The sequence below is a fragment of the Microcaecilia unicolor genome, chromosome 4, assembly GCF_901765095.1.
Source record: "Microcaecilia unicolor chromosome 4, aMicUni1.1, whole genome shotgun sequence".
NCBI lineage: Eukaryota > Metazoa > Chordata > Amphibia > Gymnophiona > Siphonopidae > Microcaecilia > Microcaecilia unicolor.
In genome coordinates, this window is record NC_044034.1 from 265,687,291 (window position 1) to 265,708,938 (window position 21,648).

The 21,648-nt window shown below is 42.1% G+C and overlaps 1 protein-coding gene across 3 annotated transcripts in view; it reads right to left on the reverse strand.

Moving 5' to 3' along the window:
* TFDP1 (transcription factor Dp-1) overlaps positions 1 to 21,648 on the reverse strand; it is a 172,703-nt gene that overhangs the window by 85,966 nt on the left and 65,089 nt on the right. For all 3 annotated transcript variants that reach the window (XM_030201495.1, XM_030201496.1, XM_030201497.1), the window contains exons 4-5: positions 15,474 to 15,580; positions 3,721 to 3,842 (exon numbers count right to left, since the gene is read on the reverse strand). In XM_030201495.1, coding sequence (XP_030057355.1) covers positions 3,721 to 3,842; positions 15,474 to 15,580 — 229 coding nt within the window. The remainder of the gene's footprint in view (positions 1 to 3,720; positions 3,843 to 15,473; positions 15,581 to 21,648) is intronic.

A 21,648-nucleotide genomic window follows, 5' to 3' on the forward strand; every position in this document is an offset into this window, starting at 1 on the left:
TACGTATTCAAGGGTAGAGAAATCTCCAAAAACCTCATATTGGGATGACAGCTCAACTTTATTGTGAAAAATATCTGGTCCTTATTACCCCTTTTTTGTAGTCAGCTTACCCCTAATCTAACAGTGATCCTGGATTGCTAAAACCTTGCCACAGCATTTTTAGGAGAAAGATGTCATGGAGTTGTGTGAAATTTTGGGACTACAGTTCGGTACACAAACATACTTTCATAATCTTTCACAGAAAAGTTTGTTCATGCAACATTAACACTATTCTTTATTTGATGTCCTTTAGCAGAAAGGTCTTTTGTGTTTATACTAGTGATTAATATCTTATCAAACTTAAAGAAAACCCACAATCATATACTTTGTCCTTCATGTGTTCTTATATCTTAAACTGGAACACAGTGCTACTCATACCTGGAACACAGGCAACAGTATTTTCCCGGATTTATTTATTTAAAACTTAATAGACCCATAAAGTATTAAAACATTATTGGTAGCTGTTGTATTAGCATTGGTGTTAAAGAAACTCTGCGATCAGCTTTTTTAACTATTAAGGGATAGTAAGAGTCTACACCAGCTCCAGTTGATTCAAAATGCCACAATACAACTAACTGACTGTTTCAACTGTTGTTACTACACCACATCTTTTGGCAAACAATTCACTATATCTGTGCCCTAGGGCTCCTAGAGGAAATGGGCCAAACTATCTGAAAACCATGCTACCCCTTCTATGTATCCTCAAGGTTTCAGATCTACTCAGAGCACCCACAATACTGGTGTCAAAGGAAATAAAGTACCCCTCCGAAGGGACACCACCTTGTAAGTGGTGGAGGGGCTTCCGTGTTTCAATGACTCAGAGGGCTATGCTGTAGGGTTACCCATATCAGACAGGCCTCTGAGGAGAAACCAGACAAAGAGTGTCCCAAACTGGAGGATCCAAGATGGTGTTGAGGGAGGACATACGCTAGTTGAGTTCCCGTTTTACACCAGAACGCCTGAAGAAGAGGGCGCGCTCCCCAGAGAATAGGGAAGAGAAAAGGCAAAGCCGTGGTGCTGTCCTCCTCGAACACGGCTGAGGTTCCCACCACTTCTCAGTCTATTTTGGAGAGATTCAGGGTCATAACGTCGGGGATATCGGTTCTTGCTTCGGGGAACAGCAAGGTTTTATTGCCGAATCTCAGTGGAGGGAGTGACTTTGAGCCCGCTGTTGGCACGACCCCTCCAAGACCCGGAAATAGTAATGCTTCGCTATGGAGGTCAATAATGGAAACGCCCGAAGTGGATTAGGATTTTCATGTGACCCGAGGAGGTCCTGGCGCAACATCGACTCGGATAATAAACCAACTGGGGGATTGGAGAGTGAGCTCTTCCCCCCGAAGATATCTGGAGCGGTTTCTGTGGAGAAATTGGACTTGGTGAAGCCAATAATGTTGTAATGGACGTACTATAGGAACTGCAGCAGAATGTGAATAACTCTCTTCTTCAGATGTTTAAAATTTTTCACTATGTGAGTTAAAGAATTTATATTAATACTTATCTAACAAAGTGGAAGTCCAAGATATAGAAATAGAGACTTTGATTACGGAAATGGCTTCGCTATGAAAATCAGATAATTTGGTAATGAAGAATAGTTATCTATCTTGTAAAAATTGGAATTTCTGGAGAACCAATTAAGGCAAAATAACTTGAGAATGATAAATTTACCTATAATATCCTATATATAAGCTACTGAATTCTTGAAGAAATATTTCTCCGATACTTTCCTAATACCTTCTGATAGCCACCTCTTGGTGACTAAAATTATATTTCCTTTAAAATTTTCTTTATCAGAGAAAAGAGATGTAAGTTTAACTGACATTTTGGAAAATTCAGAAGTTATAGAGTTATATTATTAGTGACTTTCGTCTTTGATTTAGATAGGAACAATGTTTTGAAATTGTATTTCCGATACATGGTTGATAGTTTTTTGGGTTCAAAGATGCATATATTTCCTGACACATCAAGGGAATCGCAGACTGGGAGGTGTGAAGTCTTGGCTTTTAAGCCAGGAATCACTGCCCTAGGTGGGGCCTTCCTAGCGCGATTCCCTTGTGTTTTATTTCCTTATTACTTATTTGTTTGAACCTAAGAAATTATAAGAGTTGTGGAAACAGATGAAGAATCCTCTGCAGCAACTTCCTTCAGTTACAACTGTACCGGCTGCAATAACCGATTAACCTTCCTCCCTCAGAAAATGTGAAGTGTAAGATTAACCATTTTGAGTTTTTCTTATTTTCTTTAAGATTGTTTTCCTGATCTTGGATCTTCCAATTGTGGACAATTATGTAAATATATATGGTTGAAAGAAAATGTTTTCCTTTTTATATTAATTTCTGTATTTCCTTACATTTATGTGATAAATGTGAATGTAATTAAGTAAAATGATAAAATAAAAAAAAATTAAAAAAAGGAAATAAAGTATAACTACACCTGCCAGCAAGCCCTCTTGGAAGCGCCCCTGGAACTTGCATCCAGAAAAGCTGTGGAAAAATCAAGGGGCTACCTCTACATTAGGAAGCATGTGGAAGACTTGCTATTCCACCAAGGTGTAGACAGGTAATGCAGCTAACTATATAGGTGCAAGAAGCTCAGAGTGCATGCAGCTAAAGTCAGCAGATATACTCTCCACTGTCTGTGCTATGTAAATGTTATGTTATGGCTTTAATCTCATTTCTTCTTCTCCAGTCATAACTTGCTGGGTGAATCATTCAAAGTGTTAGTAAATAAACTTTAATAAAATTAGCATACAGGTTACAACAATACTGAAGAAAAGTGATGATTAACAATTTAGCTGAGACAGATTACCCTGAAAGGTATAGAGTATGGCATGTTGTGAGAGTAAAAACCCATTTCTAATGTATACAAATCTGATGCATCAACACAGCAAAATGTGAAAATGATAAAATGAAAATAGGCTTTCTAATGTACCCCTTTGATTTTCTTGCTAATTAAGGACTGCTTTCAACCAGTTTTATTTGAGTGGGTTCAGAATAAAACAGTTTAATAGATTTTTTTAAATGGAAGTAACAAACAGAAAAACCTGTTTCTGAGACATCTTTCTTTTCATAGTTTGTGCAATTCATGTACAGTAAATATCAAGCAGGTGATCTTGGTTGAAATAACTCAGTTTCTGACAAAAATGCATATGAACATGGCTGCTTCTGGCATTATCTTAACGCAAATAATGCTGTCAATTTCTCCCCTTTTTCATCTGCAACCTATAGCAAAATATCTTTAGCAGTTAGTTGAATTGTTCTATATCAATTTTGCTTCTTCAACTGAACTACCCAGTGATGGATAATAAAAGCACAGAGATTGATGTGGCATTGTACAGAACAAATTAGTAACAGTGTTGAATCAGCTATATAAACAAGCCCCCATGTCTAACTACAGTTCAGTGAAATTTGTCAACAGTAAACAGGTCAATGATGTTTCAGAATTATGAAAGATGAGATATATATTCTGTTAATTTAAATATTAAGTACAAATATGAATTTACAACCAAATTTTGCTCCCTAATCTAACTTTTGATGCATACATGTAGTCTAAAAGACTTATTAACCAAAGTTCTTACATTTTACACATACCCATCTGTATCATTTATTCATCCTAAACACATTCTAAGAAGTTCATAGAACTACTTAGAATATGCATCCTTAACAGATTAGCACTGCTCACCCAGCAGACCAAGGCGAGGAGTCTGCAGCTTGGTTCTGTGATGCAAAGTGTGTGTTAGGTGTGTGAGGACTTCCTACCAGGATAGTATTAGGTGCTGACGGCCTCTGGGGTGTACCAATAACCTAGAGTTAAAACAAGATATGTATTACTTACAACACACAAAATTGCCTCAGAAATACAACTGTCAGTTTTTCTAACCACTTCTAAACATTTATCTATGCTTTATCTACTAACTTATACTACAAAAACATAAGCTTTTCAGTGACTGGCTTGTAACTGGCAAAAAGAGTGGCATAAATCCCTCTTAAGCCCAGTAGTGACCTGGAGAGCTCCGGATGAAAACTGATCCACATGTAAAAATAAGTTCCTGTACAGATACTCCATTTGTAAATGTTCCCTTTTCAGATATGGCCATCAACCCTTCTGAAAACCCTTTCAATTTTAAAACCATATATATGAAATATCATTAAAAATGCAAGTACCTAACTTTCATGCCCCCTATATCCACACTAAGAACAAAAAAAATAACTGATTTTGAGTTCTTTACTATTCGGCCAAATACAAATAATGAAAATTATTCAGCTGAATACAAATAATGGGCATTGAGCTTTAACATAGCAAATAATGAAACAAGCAATGTGAAATCTGAGATCAAGTGAATTTCAGTAGGATTTAGCACAGTAGAGCCCCGGGTTATTCGTATTTAAAACACTTCATCCGAATAGGAATAATTTATTCACGGCACTACTTTGGGTCAAATAGAATATGAGTATTTGGTACAGCCCTACTTTAAACTTGAATACAGCAAAACACAACATATTATTGTTCTATAGCAGACTTTTAAAAAATACTCAACTTGATATGTTACTGTAAGTCCTGTGCAAAATATTTCCAAAAAAACTCCTGGATAAAACCTAGGGCTCCTCTTGGGATCGAAAGAAACAAACAACTGGGCGGACTGTCTGAAGGGCTTCATCCGCACCACATAAAAGGCCAATGCTCTCTTGCAGTCCAAGGTATGCAAACTGCTTTCGCCAGGGTGGGTATGAGGATGGGGAAAGAATGTTGGCAGGACAATTGACTGGTACAGATGGAACTCCGAAACCACCTTTGGCAGGAACTTAGGGTGCGTACGGAGGACAACTTTGTTGTAATGGAACTTCCAGGTCAAGTACTTCAGATGGCAGGAATTCAGTGGCTCAAAAGGAGCTTTCATCAGCTGGGTGAGAACGACGTTGAGATCCCATGACACTGGTGGAGGTTTGACAGGGGGCTTTGACAAAAGCAAACCTCTCATGAAGCGAACAACTAAAGGCTGTCCAGAGATAGGCTTACCCTCTAAATGGCGAAGATAAGCACTAATCGCACTAAGGTGAACTCTTACAGAGTTGGTCTTGAGACCAGACTCTGACAAGTGTAGTTCTGTATTCAAGCAGGGTCTGTGTAGGACAAGAAGAGGATCTAGGGCCTTGCTGTCACACCAGATGGCAAACCTCCTCCATTTGAAACAGTAACACCTCTTCGTGGAATCTTTCCTGGAAGCAAGCAAGACTCGGGAGACACCCTCTGAAAGACCCAAGGAGGCGAATTCTAAGCTCTCAACATCCAGGCCAGGAGAGCCAGGGACTGGAGGTTGGGATGCAGAAGCGACCCCTCGTTCTGGGAGATGAGGGTTGAAAAACACTCCAATCTCCATGGTTCCTCGGAGGACAACTCCAGAAGAAGAGGAACCAAATCTGACGTGGCCAGAAGGGAGCAATCAGAATCATGGTTCCGCAGTCTTGCTTGAGTTTCAGCAAAGTCTTCCCTACTAGAGGAATGGGAAGATATGCATACAGGATGCCTGTTCACCAACAGACGCTAGTCTGTCGAGGGCCTGAAGCCTGGAACAGAACTGAGGGACCAAGTGATTTATCCGAGTGGCAAAAAGATTCACCGAGGGGGTGCCCCAGGCTCGGAAGATCTTGCGGACTATGCCCATGTTCAGTGACCGTTCGTGAGGTTGCATTATTCTGCTCAACCTGTCGGCCAGACTTGTTTACGCCTGCCAGATAAATGACTTGGAGAAACATGCCATGACGGCAAGCCCAAAGCCACATCTGGATGGCTTCCTGACACAGAGGGCGAGATCCGGTGCCCCCCTGCTTGTTGGTGTAATACATGGCAACCTGATTGTCTGTCTGAATCAATATAATTTGGTTGGACAGTCGGTCTCTGAAAGCCTTTAGAGCATTCCAGATCGCTCGCAATTCCAGGAGATTGATCTGAAGACCTTTTTCCCGAAAGGACCAGGCTCCTTGAGTGTGAAGCCCATCTACATGAGCTCCCCAAACTAGGAGGGATGCATCTGTCGTCAGCACTTTTTGTGGCTGAGGAATTTGAAAATGGACGCCCAAGGTCAGATTGGATCGAATCGTCCACCACTGCAGAGAATTCCAGAAGTCGGTAGACAGTTGGATTACATCCTCTAGACTCCCTGCAGCTTGATAACACTGGGAAGCTAGGGTCCACTGAGCCGATCTCATGTGTAGACGTGCCATGGGAGTCACAAGAACTGTGGAGGCCATGTGCCCCAGAAGTCTCAACATCTGCCGAGCCATGATCTGTTGAGCCCCTCAAACTATGGACACCAGGGACAGGAGGTTGTCTGCCCTTGTCTCGGGAAGATAAGCTAGAACTGTAGAACTGTCTTTGTGTTCAACAGGGCTCCAATGAATTCCAACTTTTGCACTGGAGTGAGATGGGACATGGGGTAATTGATTACGAACACCAGTAGTTCTAGCACCTGAATAGTTGTTCGCATGGACTGCTGAGCGCCTGCCTTCAAGGTGCTCTTCACCAGCCAATCATCGAGATAAGGGAACACATGCACTCCCAGTCTGTGTACTGACGCTGTGACTACCGCCAGGCACTTTGTGAATACTCTGGGCACGGACGCCAGACCAAAAGACAGCACACAGTACTGAAAGTGCTGAGTTACTAGCCGAAATCGAAGATACTTCCTGTGAGCTGGAAGAATCGAGATATGCATGTAAGCATCCTTTAAGTCCAGAGAGCATAGCCAATCATTCTTTTGAATCATGGGAAGAAGGGTGCCTAGGGAAACCATCCTGAACTTTCTCGAACTAGAAATTTGTTCAGGCCCCTTAGGTCTAGGATGAGATGCATCCCCCCTGTTTTCTTCTGCACAAGGAAGTACCTAGAATAGAATCCCAGCCCTTCTTCCCCTGGTGGAACAGGTTCGACCGCTTGGGCCTGTAGAAGGGCGGAGAGTTCCTCTCAAATACCTGCTTGTGCTGGGAGCTGTAGGACTCAGCTCCCGGTGGACAATTTGGAGGTTTGGATTCCAGATTGAGAGTACAGAGGTGTGGTAGCTGTGTTAGTCCACTTTTAAAGGTAATCAATAGAAATAAAACATGGAAAAGAAAATAAGGTGATACCTTTTTCACTGGACATAATACATTTCTTGATTAGTTTTCAATGGTTGCCCTTCTTCGTCAGATCGGAAATAAGCAAATGGTGGTAGATGACAGTATATGTAAGTGAAACATCAAAGCATTCCAGTGACAAACAGGATGGAGTCTGTGGTAGATTTCTTTTTTTGCTCCCATCCTGTTAGACTGTCACTGGAATGCTTTGATGTTTCACTTTTATATACTGTCATCTACCAACATTTGCTTATTTCCGATCTGACGAAGGGCAACCTTTGAAAGCTAATCAAGAAATGTATTAAGTTATGTCCAATAAAAAAAGGTGGTATCTTATTTTTTTTTCCATGTTTTAATCAGAATGAGAGTGTATCCTAACCGGAGTATTTGAAGAACCCACCGGTCGGAGGTTATAAGAGGCCACCGTTGGTGAAAAAATATCAACCTCCCTCCAACCGGTAAGTCATCGGCATGGACACTTTTATTGAGGCTATGCTTAACTGGAGCCAGTCAAAAGCCCGTCCCCTGCTTTTGCTGGGGAGCAGTATGGGCCTTAGTCGCACGCTGTTGACGAGAACGAGCGTGCTGGGGTTGAGCCTGGGCAGGCTGCTGAGGAGTGTATCTACGCCTAGAATAGGAATAGGGACCACTCCTCCTCCCACCAAAAAACCTCCTAGATAAGGAGGCAGTAGCAGAAGACGTCTGGTGGGAGAGAGAATTCATAGCATCATTATGCTTCTTGATCTGATCAACTAGATCCTCTACTTTTTCACCAAAAAGATTATCCCCCTGGCAAGGAACATCCACCATTCTATGCTGGACAGAATGATCCAGGACAGAGAAATGCAGCCATGAGAGTCTGCGCATCACTATACCTTGAGCAGCAACTCTGGATGCCACGTCAAAAGTGTCAAAAGTACCCTGGACAGGAACTTTCGACACGCTTTCTGCTGCCTGACCACCTGGCAAAAAGGCTCGGCCAGCTCCATAGGGAGTGCAACCAAGCTCGACAGTTGCCGTATCGAGTCCCACAAGTGCAGGCTCGTGAAGAGCTGGTAAGACTGGATCTTGGTGGCGAGCATAGCTGCCTGGTACGTCTTCCTCCCAAAAGAGTCAAGAGTTCTAGCCTCTTTGCCTGGGGCGCCGAAGAATAGTCTCTAGTACTCCTGGCTCTTTTGAGAGCTGAGTCCACCACCATGGAATTGTGGGGTGACTGAGACCTCATCAACCCAGTTTCACCATGGATCCGATACTGGGATTCAGCTTTTCTCGGGACCACGGGGCCAGACAGAGGGGCTGACCAGTTTCGCATAAGGACTTCCTTCAGTACCTTATGCAAAGGAACTGTCATAGCCTCTTTAGGTGGCGAAGAATAATCCAGGACCTCGAGCATCTCAGTCCTGGGCTCATCCTCAACTTCCACAGGGAAGGGAATAGCCGTAGCCATTTCCTGGACAAAAGAGGAAAAGGACAGACTCTCTGGTGGAGATTGATCAGTCTCCTTTCTGGCAGAGAGGAAGGATCAGAGGGCATCCCAAAGGACTCATCAGAAGAGAAGTACCTGGGATCCTCTTCTGACTCCCACAAACGCTCCTGCTCAGTATTGGATAGAACCTGAGTTAAGGTGATTTGACACTGAACCTGCCTCGACGCCGAGGAATGATGTCCTTGATGGCAATGTTGAGAGGCCGATGCCTGGTCCGACTGCGGCGAAGCTCCCTCCACCGACGTCGAAGGAAAGTCGACCTGGGTGGTAGCCGAAGTGGAAGCTGCAAGTGGCATCACGGTCAGGGACCTCATCGCAGGCGAAGGGCCAGACACCACTGCAGCAGCAGGTACAGAAGGTGCAAGCACCCCAGCCACCGAAGCTGACTGGCATAGCAGTCCCTCCAGAAGTTCTGGAAACAAGGCCCGGATGCGCTTGTTGAGAGCCGCCATCGGAGAAGGCTGCGGGGTCGGTGGAACAGGCGGTGTCAGAATCTGTGGAGGCTCGGGAGCAGGTATTGGGCTGCTAGGAGACCGACACATCGGCACCTCCTTTATCGAGGGGGAGTGATCCTCTCGGCGCCAACGCCTCTCGGGTGCCGACTCTCTCGACGCCCCGGATCTCCCAATACCGTGTGTCAAAGGAGAACGATGATGGTGCTTCTTTGCCTTCGCTCAATGTCCGTCATCGAGGCTCCTTGGTACCGATGACGTGGAATCCTCACGTCTCCTCGGGGCCGGGTACGACAAAGGTCGGTCCCGGGGGGGCCTGCATAACAGGAGGCCTAGAGGCAGGTGGAGACCCATTCGACGCCTCACTGCTCCCAGCGCGAGTTGGTCTCTCAGCAGCCATTACCTTTCTTCCTGATGTTGATGCTCCTGTCGATGTAGACACCGCCGACCTCGGTACCGATGTCAATGTCAAAGGACCGGACTGAGCCCCAAAATGTTTTTCTCATTGGGCTTCTCGAGACGCTTGGGTCCGTTTCTTCATACGAACACACAGACTACAAGCGGCTGGGCTATGATCAGGCCCAAGGCACTGGATACACCAGGCGTGGGTATCGGTACCTGAGATAGTCCGGAACGCTTGAAGCCACTGGGTGTCTTCGATGACATGGAAGGAAAAATCAAACAACATGATTGTGCCGTTGAAAAGACAAAAAGGGGCACAAAGAAATGAAAGAGCCCTTACAAAAAGGGGCTAAATATAAGAAAATACGTGGTAGAAGTTTGTCTGTTTTGTTTGAATGAATGACGAAAAAAATAAAAGAAAACTTAACACGAACTAGTCGTCAAGACTCTTTCCAGGGCCAAAAACGAAGAGAAGAGCTGGAACACTGTCTCTCCGCCGCGGACAAGAAAAAACTGAGGAAGCGACAGGAAGTCGTCCGCAGTGCGTGCGATTCGCATGCTAGAAGACTCTAGCAAAACAATTTTGTTGGCAAAATGCCAGTTCCTGCGCCAACGCGGACGTCGACCCACATGTCAGAACAAGCAGCCTGCTTGTCCTCGGAGAACTATACATTTGGCTCACAAAGATAACTAACTAGAAAAATGGATCAATTAACTGCACGTACCTAACATTAACATACTATATTCATTGTTCAACTGAAAGGTCCAAGCAAAAAAGAAATCTACCACAGACTCCATATAAATATTAAAGGTTATATTAAGCATGCTCTCCTTTTGTACTCCTTAACAGGATAAATGCACTACTTATACCATGACCCTCTTATATGCTAAGAGGGGATTTTTATTATCTGCTTTAAGTACAAGTGAGCTCCTTCAATGTTAACTGATTTAAGTTATAAGGCATTAAAGAACCCAATCACAAAATAGAACAGGAGTATGCACCACCATATCTCTCCTTATACAATATTTACATTTCTTGTCATTAATTTGGATTTTGTTACTCCAATAATCTAGAATTATAATAATTGAACATGACCCAATTTCCTAATAGAAATGCAAGCATGCCTGCCAAGTATTCTCCTTAAAATATTACTGGGAATGGATAGTCGAACATGTACATATCATGACATATCTAACAATCTCTTCACAGTGATGACCCTACTATACATTTTACTCCATGCTTTCAATATTAATATATTGTGAGGAGGATAAGGCACAGATCCCCATCAGGAGAAAAACTTCCCCTAGACTACAATACCCAGAACCCCTTGAGAAACAGGGTCAGAAAGGCAGCCCCAAATACCTGGAATGTAATTTGAGTAAAAAAGGGAAGAAAGCAGCACAGAAAGAGGTCTGCCCATTTCTCCAGCTGCCCCTAGAGGGAGTGGGAAAATGAAGCTCAGTATCCCTGGCTGAGAAGGCAATATATAATTCCTCCCAGGTGTGCTGAGGAGAGGGAGTACTTCCTGAGGGCACTCAAAGAACAGGAAGCCCTGAAGCAGCAGAGTCCATGGACTATCTGGAAGAGGAAAAACAGGTATCTCTGGAACCCTCAGGTGAGACTGCTGTAATGGATTAGGAGACTACAAACCAAGAGAACGCTAGCCAGTAAAGGCAGAGTGGGAGGACACAGTTTTTTCAAACTTGTGCAGGAGCAGGACTGTTCTGTAGCTGGAACCTCTTTCCTGAGGAAGATATCAAAACTTGGCCATGTTGGCGGAGGTTCTCCTGTTGTAAGAATGGTGCCGATATGAAAGATAAGTGCTAACATGAACTTTCAACTTTAAAGAATCAAACAAAATAAAACATGGAAAAGAAAATAAGATGATACCTTTTTTATTGGACATAACTTAATAAATTTCTTGATTAGCTTTTGAAGGTTGCCCTTCTTCGTCAGATCGGAAATAAGCAAATGTGTTAGCAGATAGTATATATAAGAGAAACATCAAAGCATTACTTTGACAGTCTGACAGAGTGGGAGGGTGGGGGTATGCATGGGGACAAAGCATTTCATTGATATTCTAACAGGATGGGTGTTGGTAGGTGAGAGGAGGGTAATAAACAGAGAAATAAAACAGAGAAATACAGCTTTATGGTTTAAAATGGGTTAGAAAACCCAGATCCTTATTAAGTCCTGTTTGTTGGGTGTCAAAATATCCAATCATTCTTATTTCAAAGTTCTTACTTTCCTGTATTGTTTTAAAATTACCTTTCAGTATTCTTACTGTGAAATCACTGGTGCAGTGTTGGCCCACAGGGGTGGGGGCTTGACTGGCACCGGCTATTTTCATGTGATGTCTGTGCAGATTGAATCTTGTCTTAAGCATCTGGCCTGTTTCTCCAATATAGCATCCTTCGTTACATTTTTTACACTGAATGATATATACCACATTGGAAGATGAGCATGTAAAATAGTCCTTTATGTTGAATATTTTTCCTTTGTGAATGACTGTGGGGTCTTGTGAAATGTTTTGGCATAGTTTGCAGCTGGCTGTGTTACAGGGAAACGTGCCCTTTTCTTTTTCCATCTGTGTTGGAAGTTTACTTCTGATCAGCTTGTGTTTTAAATTTGGTGGCTGTCGGAAGGCCAGCACTGGTGGGGATGGGAATCTCTCTTTCAGTAATTCATCTTCCTGGAGTAGTGGCTGTAGACCAGAACACTGCACCAAGTGATTTCACAGTAAGAATACTGAAAGGTAATTTTAAAACAATACAGGAATGTAAGACCTTTGAAATAAGAATGATTGAATATTTTGACACCCAACAAACAGGACTTAATAAGGATCTGGGTTTTCTAACCCATTATAAACCATAAAGCTGTATTTCTCTGTTTATTACCCTCCTCTCACCTACCAACACCCATCCTGTTAGAATATCAATGAAATGCTTTGATGTCCCCATGCATACCCCCACCCTCCCACTCTGTCAGACTGTCAAAGTAATGCTTTGATGTTTCTCTTATACATACTATCTGCTAACACATTTGCTTATTTCCGATCTGACGAAGAAGGGCAACCTTCGAAAGTTAATCAAGAAATGTATTAAGTTATGTCCAATAAAAAAGGTATCATCTTATTTTCTTTTCCATGTTTTATTTTGTTTGATTTCTATTGATAACCTTTAAGAGTGGACTAACATGGCTACCACACCTCTCAACTTTAAAGAAAAAATACTTGAAAATATCTATTGAAAAAGTAGTAATAAGAATTCATATCAAACATATAAACAGCGAGTGACCGTACTCACTCGCAAATGCGCAGTAGAGACTTCCCTCTCTGCCCCGCCCCGCCCCACCCCCCCGCGTCAATACGTGATGACGGGGCGGGACAGAGAGGGAAGTCTCTACTGGCATGCTGCAGATGTCAGAACCGCTCCCCCTCCCCCGGAGTCGCCGCCGCCCCTCGCTGACGTTACGTCACATGAGGGTGGGACACAGGCCGAGAAGGAAGCCCGCCCCGACGGCAGCTTTGCTGATGTGCCTGCTGCTGCGTGCTGATGTAAGTTTACAGTGCTGCTCAGGCCAGGTGGAGGGGCGGCAGCGGCGCCAACCTCGGGGGGGGGGGGGGGGCTAGGAACCCCCCCTCCCCATTCCAAAAGTAGCCCATTTTCACGGGCTCAACGGCTAGTATATATATATATATATATATATATATATATATATATAAATTGATGTGGGTTGATCTATGAGGATTTGCGCCTCAACTGAGTGGCTTCGGAAACATTGAATCGTGTGTTCATATGGTGAGAGCAGCATCAATATCTGATGATCCCCTTAAAAACAAGTAAAAAATGAGAATGTTTGAAAGTGATTGCTACAGAAGGTTATAGCATTGAAGTAAATACATACTGAGTAAAAGAAAATAAGATTAGAAAAAATGCTATAGTTGTTTGGGACAACGTTGTATAGTGTATTGTCTGGAAAGTCCCCACACAAAAAAAATCTTTGGTCTGTTCTATTGAATTTATCCTAGAAATAAGCAGTGGATTTTCCCCAAGTCGATCTTAATAATGGCTTATGAACATTCCTTTTAGGAAGTTATCCAAACTTTTTTTTAAACCCCATTAAGCTAACTGCTTTTACCACATTCAATGGCAACGAATTCCAGAGTTTAATTACATGTTGAGTGAAGAAATATTTTCTCCGATTTGCTTTAAATTTACTACTTTGTAGCTTCATTGTGTGCCCCCTAGTTCTAGTATTTTTGGAAAGAGTAAAACGATTCACATCTACCTGTTCCACTCCACTCAGTATTTTATAAACCTCTATCATATATCCCCTTAGCCGTCTTTTCCCCAAGCTGAAAAGCCCTGGCCACTTTAGCCCTTCCTCATAGGGAAGTTGTCCCATCCCCTTTATCATTTCCGTCACCCTTCTCTGTACCTTTTCTAATTCCACTATAGCTTTTTTGAGATGCGGTGACCAGAATTGCACACAGTGTTCAAGTTGCAGTGGCACCATAGAGTGTTACAAAAGTATTATAATTTTTGTTTTCCATTTCTTTCCTAATAATACCTAGCATTCTATTTGCTTTCTTAGCTGCCGCCACAAACTGAGCAGAGGGTTTCAAAGTATCATCAATGATGACACCTAGATCCTTTTCCTGGTTGGTGACTCCTAATGTGGAACCTTGCATTATGTTGCTATAATTCGGGTTCCTCTTTCTCACATGCATCACTTTGCACTTGCTCATATTAAATGTCATCTGCCATTTGTATGTCCGGTCTACCAGTCTCGTAAGGTCCTCTTGTAATTTTTCACAATCATCTTGTGATTTAACAACTTTGAATAACTTTGTGTCGTCAGCAAAATTTAATTACTTCACTAGTTATTCCCATATCTAGATCATTAATAAGAATATGTTAAAAAGCAGCGGTCCTAGAACAAACCCCTGGGGAACCCCACTAGCTACCCTTTCTCCATTGAGAATACTGACCATTTAACCCTACTCTCTGTTTTCTTATTTAACCAATTTTAAATCCATAATGGCTTTCCAATTTCCTCTGGAGTCTTTCACTTTGTCAAACACCTTTTGAAAATCCAGATACACAATATCAACCGGCTCACCTTTATCCACATGTCTGTTCACCCCTTCAAAGAAATGTAGTAGATTGGTGAGGCAAGATTTGCCTTCACTAAATCCATGTTGGCTTTGTCTCAATCCATGTTTTTGAATATGCTCTGTAATTTTGTTCTTTATAACAGTCTCTACCATTTTGTCCGGCATCTCTACCACCCACATATTGCCATCCTCCCTGTGGCCTTCCACAGGCCAAGCAGCTCCACAGACTACTGATGCTGTTTTATGAATAATCAATGCAGGCTCACTGGCCATAGTTTGCCGATTACACATGCCATTTGGCATAAGTAACTAACTTGGCCTGCTGCCTGCCAGGTGATTATGCCAACATTATTTTGTTTAAAGGCTATTACTGCTTCAGTTCACACCTGCTATTGCCATAAAGCCACATGTATGTTAACACAAATGCTGTGTGATACCACTAATAATGCATTATTTCAGAAACAAAATGATGCTAACTCTGCCCCTACCAGATTAATACAAGATGTAGTGCTCTGACAGGTGCAGCTCTGGGATATTAATATTAGTACAGTATGTACTGAGCGATATTAGAATTTGAATAACCTCATGTCCCATTCTCTGCTGCACTCACACAGTCTATGCTCATTGTCACAGAGTCACACTCAGGGCTCTCTCCCACACCCTACATCCCTCCACTGGAGTAACAAGAAAACACAGCATGGCAGCTGTAGAAATATATGCTCAGGCCAGCAGAAGTACAGCAGCGCTCCGGGCTGACTATATATCTGCACAGTGGTCAAATAGTACAAGTACAGAAAAATGGAGAGAGAATGGCTGCTTATTAAAAAAAAAATGTCAATCAACAGAATACAATTTGTCTTCTTACCACTTGTGGTGCAATATTGACACTGGACTGTCCAAATGTTTTTGGCAGAAGCTGTTTTCCAAGTGTATTTACTGTAGAAGGGTGAACAGCCACTAGTGACACAACCCCTAAAAAGATAGAAACAAAGTTTAAGCTATTGAAGTTCTTTCAAACTACTAGCCTAGGTGTGGCACAAGTTCAATCCTCCAGGGCTGAAACGGGTGAGGTTTAAAGGATATCCCTAATGAATACAGATGTGATCCATACTACTCCTTGTATACAGATCTCTCATACATATTAATTGATGATATTCTGAAAACCTGATCTGTTGGGTCACTCCAGATCTGAGCTTGGGCACTCCCCTGCCCTAGTCATATGCTTTCTGAAAATAACGAGTTTGTCATATTGTACAGTCACACAATGTACAGTGCTACATGCACCTAATGCAAGGGTTCTCAACCCAGTCTCAGGACACACCCAGCCAGTCAAGTTTTCAGAATACCCAATATGCATGAGATAAATTTGCAAACAACAAACATAGTGCATGAACATTTATCTCTTGCATAGTCATTAACAAACAGGCATTTACACTAATACATAGCAGTAACTAAAATAGAACACATGTATAGAGGGGGGAGAGGGAAGGAGAGAAGAAATGCCGAATAGAAGGGGGAGGGATAGTTAGTGAAAAATTGGGAATAAGAGGAAGGGGAATGGGAGGGCCAGGGTGAGGTAAAGAGATGGTAAGTTGCACATAAGGGCTTCTCAATTTCAGTCCTCAAGGTCCACAGGCAGGCCAGGTTTTCAGAATATCCACAATGAATATGCATGAGAGAGATATACATGCACTGCTTCCTTTGAATACAAATCTCCCTCGTGTATTCACTGTAGATACCCTGAAAGCCTGGCCTGCCTGTAGATCTTGAGGACCAGAACTGAGCAGCCCTGCTATAAATACAGTAAAAAGGAAATTAAATATTTTTCCAGCTTTCTTCCATTTATTTTTCTGCCTCTTTGTCCAGATTTCATTCATTCTGGACAGAGGGGCAAAAAAATAAACGGAAGAAAGTTGAAAGGAAAAAAAATCAACGCTGGAGATTGATATAGTGGAGGAAGTGAAGAAAACAGGAGTGAGAGAAAAATGACAAATGGACAGAGTTAAGAGAAGATAGAGGAACACAGAAACCAGAGACCTGGTCCAACACAATTAGAAAAATAAATGGCAGACAGCAAAGATAGAAAAAAAGAAATTCATTTTAGTAGCCATATTATTCTACTCCAAAGGTACTAAGATAAAAATAAAATCTAAAAAAAATGGAAAATAAGTTGACACCTTTCTCAGATCAGGACAGTATACCATAACAGCACTCTCCTGATTTAAGGGAGGAGGTTTTAGCCTCTGAAAGCTAATAAAAAAAAAACTTATTAGGTTAGTTCATTATAAAAGTATCACCGTATTTTCTTTTTATTAATTTGTAATGTAGTAAGGAATACATCATTATTTTGAAATTTAGACCGCTATCTTGTTCTTGGGCTCACTGCAATTTTCACAGTACTGCCTTTTCCTAGGTAATCCCTTGTTGTGTAACTCCTGGAAGTTAGTGTTGTTATGGTATGGTAAAGTTTCTCTACAAGCCCTGAGTAACTTTCTATGCCTGGTACTGGATTTTGGATTGTATTTAGCTCACAACTTTCTCAAAAGTAGCTCAAGGGAAGTTACATTCATGTACAGTAGGTATTTTCCTGTCCCTGAAGGGCTTACGGTAAAAGCTTAAGCTTGAGCCTGAGGCAAAGGAGATGTTGAGAAATTTGTGCTGAAAAATGCCTGTGAAAAACAAATGTCTTATCTACGGGTAACACCTGTAGCACTAAGAAAATTAAGCCCCCCACATTCCCTGTTAGCGCCAGCCACTGTTCAGCATCTCAATCTCACACACACACACCCCCATCCACTGTGTACCTTTCAGAGGGGATGGGACGAGTAAGAGGGGGTGTTCCGGAGCAGACCAAGCAGCTTAGATGTACTGCTGCAGTGTCACTGTGGCGAATGGAAGAGAGATTTGAAGGTACGGGGGGGGGGGGGGGGGGGGGGGGGGGAAGAGAAGGAAGAAACCAACGAAAAAATACATGCCTTGGGGTGCAGCAGACAGGGTATGCTGGGTCTATATGTATGGGGGCAGCAACAGAGAGGGCATGCTGAATCTGTGTGGTGGGGTGTGAATGAATCAGGGGAAGAGAGGACATGCTGGCCAGAGAGGGGTGTGAGTGAGGCAGGGAAAAGTGTGTGTGTAATTTTTTTTTTTTTTTTTTTTTGGGGGGGGGGGGGGGGGGTTGTTGTCAAATTGGGCTCGGTGTGTGACCTTGATTTATACATAGGGTCATTCCATGCCAAGTGGTCTAAACCTTCCCACCATCATGTCTCCAATTTTGTTCAAATTTTATCTGTTGCGCGAGTCAGGTGTTAAATGAAGTTTCCCAAAATTTGAGGTCTCTAACTGCAACAGTTGCAGATCTAGACCCCCATTTTCTGAAAGGTTGTCAGTCCATGAGCGCGCAATATTTACCAAAATGCCATTCTTGGGGTCTAATAAAATCCAAACACATTTATAAGAATGGTTAAAACATTCAAATCCTGTACAGTTTTTCATGCTAATTCCGATGAAATACATTTTAACATTATGGATGCAAAATCCAGTCAAACAAGTTGACTCAAAGTGTGCATCAAAATTGGTCGCGACTCATCGGAACATATTTGGACCAATATTCAGACCGCAACAACTTCCATGCAAAGATACGGACTTGAAATTTTGAACAAGCATTATGCTTGTGCTGGATATAATACTGCCAGATTTGCAACTAACCAGCATCTATAACCACCCTGCAGGATCTCTTCAAAGTTGGCACTGTCAGTGCAAATGGTAAAATGTACTAAAGTTCAAAGCCAATTATTAAAACAGAGTCTGCCTGAATCAGCCTGTGAACAGTATCATCTGAAAGAGAAAATTGTGCTCTACAACACTGATATGTTTTTGTTTTGCAATGCCACCGGAATTAGCATTAAAAACTGTACAGGGGGTCTAGGTCTGCAACTATTGCAGTTAGAGACCTCAAATTTTGGGAAACTTCGTTTAACACCTGACTTGCGCAACAGATAAAATTTGAACAAAACTGGATAACATGATGGTGGGAACTTTTTTTAATTTTAGACCACTTGGCATGGAATGACCCCATAGGTCACAACAATTCTGGCCATTTTTAGTCCCAAAACTGCCCTCGACTTATACATGAGATCAACTTATAGTCAAGCATATACAGTAAGTGACTTGTCCAAGTTCAAGGCGCAGCAGTGGGATTTGAATCCTGGCTTCCCTGGTTCTCAGCTTCCTACTCCAACCATTAGGTACAGAAGTTACCACACGTTTGGAATAAATGCCAGCAGATTTGAAGCCTGGTGACCATCTAGCAACCTACCAAAAAACACCGATACACAAATCATTTTATGGCTACCAGTAACCACAGGATTTCTATTACAGTAACAGTAAGGAGGAGGTAGCTTGTGCACCTGCACCAGACACACAGTGAAGGGGTTCTTCTTTCCTGCTGTGTTCTAAAATGCCCTTACTATCCCTTTATTAACAATGTAGGTGTTGCCTCATCACTCCCTCATCTCATCCCACTCCACCTTAGTCTCCTCAAACAGTTGAGGCACTGACTGCCCATGTCCTCAAACACCAACATATATGATTACAAGAAAATATACCAGATAGATACAGAAATATCAAACCATATAGGAAGCAACTGGACAAATCAAAATGAATTTCCAGATCTTAATATGTTTTCTATACAAATCACATTCTATAAACTTCAGAAGGAAGTCCTCTTAGCCAGACTGCAAGTACTAAGACAAGCAGTGCATCTCAGAGTGAAATCCTACTTAGGAGTGAGGTTCATAACCATAGGTGTAAAAATAACCCAATTGGAGATACTGCCTTTAATGTTATGTTTTAAAAATCCTCTCTCTATATAAAAGGCAAAACCAACGTTCTATGAAGCCTCCAGCCGGAAGTGTGAAGGGGGCGAGGTATCCGGTTTCCCTATGAGTGTCTGCCCCGCCCTCTCTGTAACAGTCAGTGAAGGAAAACAGCAGAGCACGAAATCAAATCGCTGGCTCTGTAACAGTGAAGGACTCAGAGGGGGGAGGGGAGAGAGGCCAGAGGGCAGGGACACACACACTCCCACATGCACACAGAAGAAAACATTGCTAGCCCCCGTTTCATTTGCATCAGAAACGGGGCTTTTTTACTAGTTATTATATAAAAGCTAGCATTTTTAGTTCATTCAAAAAGGGTTCAATAGTGGGAACTTGAGGTTTTAGACAAAACCAGGAGTACCATGACTACAGAGAGCTGTATTTCTGAAAATGCAAGAACGCCAAACACAAAGGTACAGATACTAAATTTCTACCACTGCAGTATAATATTAGAAATATAAAAGACAGACTTACAATACACTAAGACTCTAAAATCAATAAAAGTGATTACAGTGCCCATTTACAGAATATGCCTATAAAACCTATTATCCTTCACAGTTACATGCTATTTATCAGTTTTATAATGCTACAAGATGATTAAAGCACTATATATATATATATATATATATATATATATATATATATATATATATACTTGAGAGCCCCTGCTCCATGGCATTTACATTCTATTCAAGACAAACATGACAAATAAGAAAATTAGGGTGTTACATTTATCATGGGAACGGTTAAAAATGAAAAAAAAAAGTGTTAAGATTTAAAAGCTAATCTCAAAAGTGTGTGCCTTTAGCATGATTTCGAATAAGCCACAGAAGGAGCATGACTAACCGACTCAGGAAGTTTATTTTCGGCAAGATAGAATGGAGTTAGCAATAGACGAGAAGGGAACAGATAACTAGAGTTCCAGAGACTGGGCAGAAGAGGAGGGATAATAAGGAGCTGAAGAATGAATAGGCTTGTTGGTGAGTAAGAGAAGGGATAGATAAAGAAACGACAAATTTTAGCAGTATGCTAGATGTGCATCATAAAAAAAAGGGGAAGTGTCAATTATGACCTCTAGGGTACAAACTAAGCTAATGGGAAATTGACAGTATTATCTATAGAAAGAGAGAAAGGGGGAAGGGGACTTAGGAAGAAAAGATATGAAGTTCTGCTTTTACCAAGTTCCAAAGACAGAGCCGTGAAGTATACAGACAGTGGAACTGCAATGAAAGAGGATCTATTACAACATATGCTAAAAAAAAACGTGATGGAACAGATCGGAAAACCATAACAGTCATTTATTTATTTATATTTTGCTCACACCTTTTTCAGTAGTAGCTCAAGGTGAGTTACATTCAGGTACACTGGATATTTCTCTGTCCCAGGAGAGCTCACAATTAAGTTTGTACCAGAGGTAATGGAGGATTAAGTGACTTGCCCAAGATCACAAGCAGCAGCAGTGGGATTCGAACCGGCCACCTCTGGATTGCAAGACTGGTGCTCTAACCACTAGGCCACTCCTCCACTTCGCCAGTTAGTCAAGCAGCAGAAGGTTTGTAGAAAGTTCTTGGTCAGGGGAGCCTATGACACCTTTGATGTGGCATTCAGGATCTCTGCCCATAGTAAAGCGATGCGTAGACTCTCATGGCTGCTTGTCTCCAACTTGGATACAGTCATGAAACTCAAGTGAAGACAGAAGGGTTGATACAGTAACTTAGAACTGTGTGCTGATGATGCTGCGCATGGCTTCTAAGGCAAACTGAATGCACAATTTTAGCTCCTCGATACATCACTCCTGCCTTGCAACTTTTGGTGAGGATAGTCAGGGGTGGTGGGGGAAGGGGCCAGCAGATTAACAGGGATCTTGGGTTATCTGAGATAATTGTCACATTTCTCCTCAGATAATCTTCTCCCAAGCTGTATGCTTCTTCAGACTTGGCGTTACAGCCACAACATTGTCCTTGGGTCTTAAGTCTTCTGCAGTCTTCTCTGCATTGGTGCACAATAGATAATGAACCCAGTTTCCATAGGTTTAGATATTCTGTGCGCTCTCTTACGAAAGGCCTTATATGCAAGGTTACGACATCCGACAGAGCCATGGTGCAGACCCTGAGGCCCAGATGCATGAACCATACGTAAAAAAATCTACCGAATTTGAAAAAACGA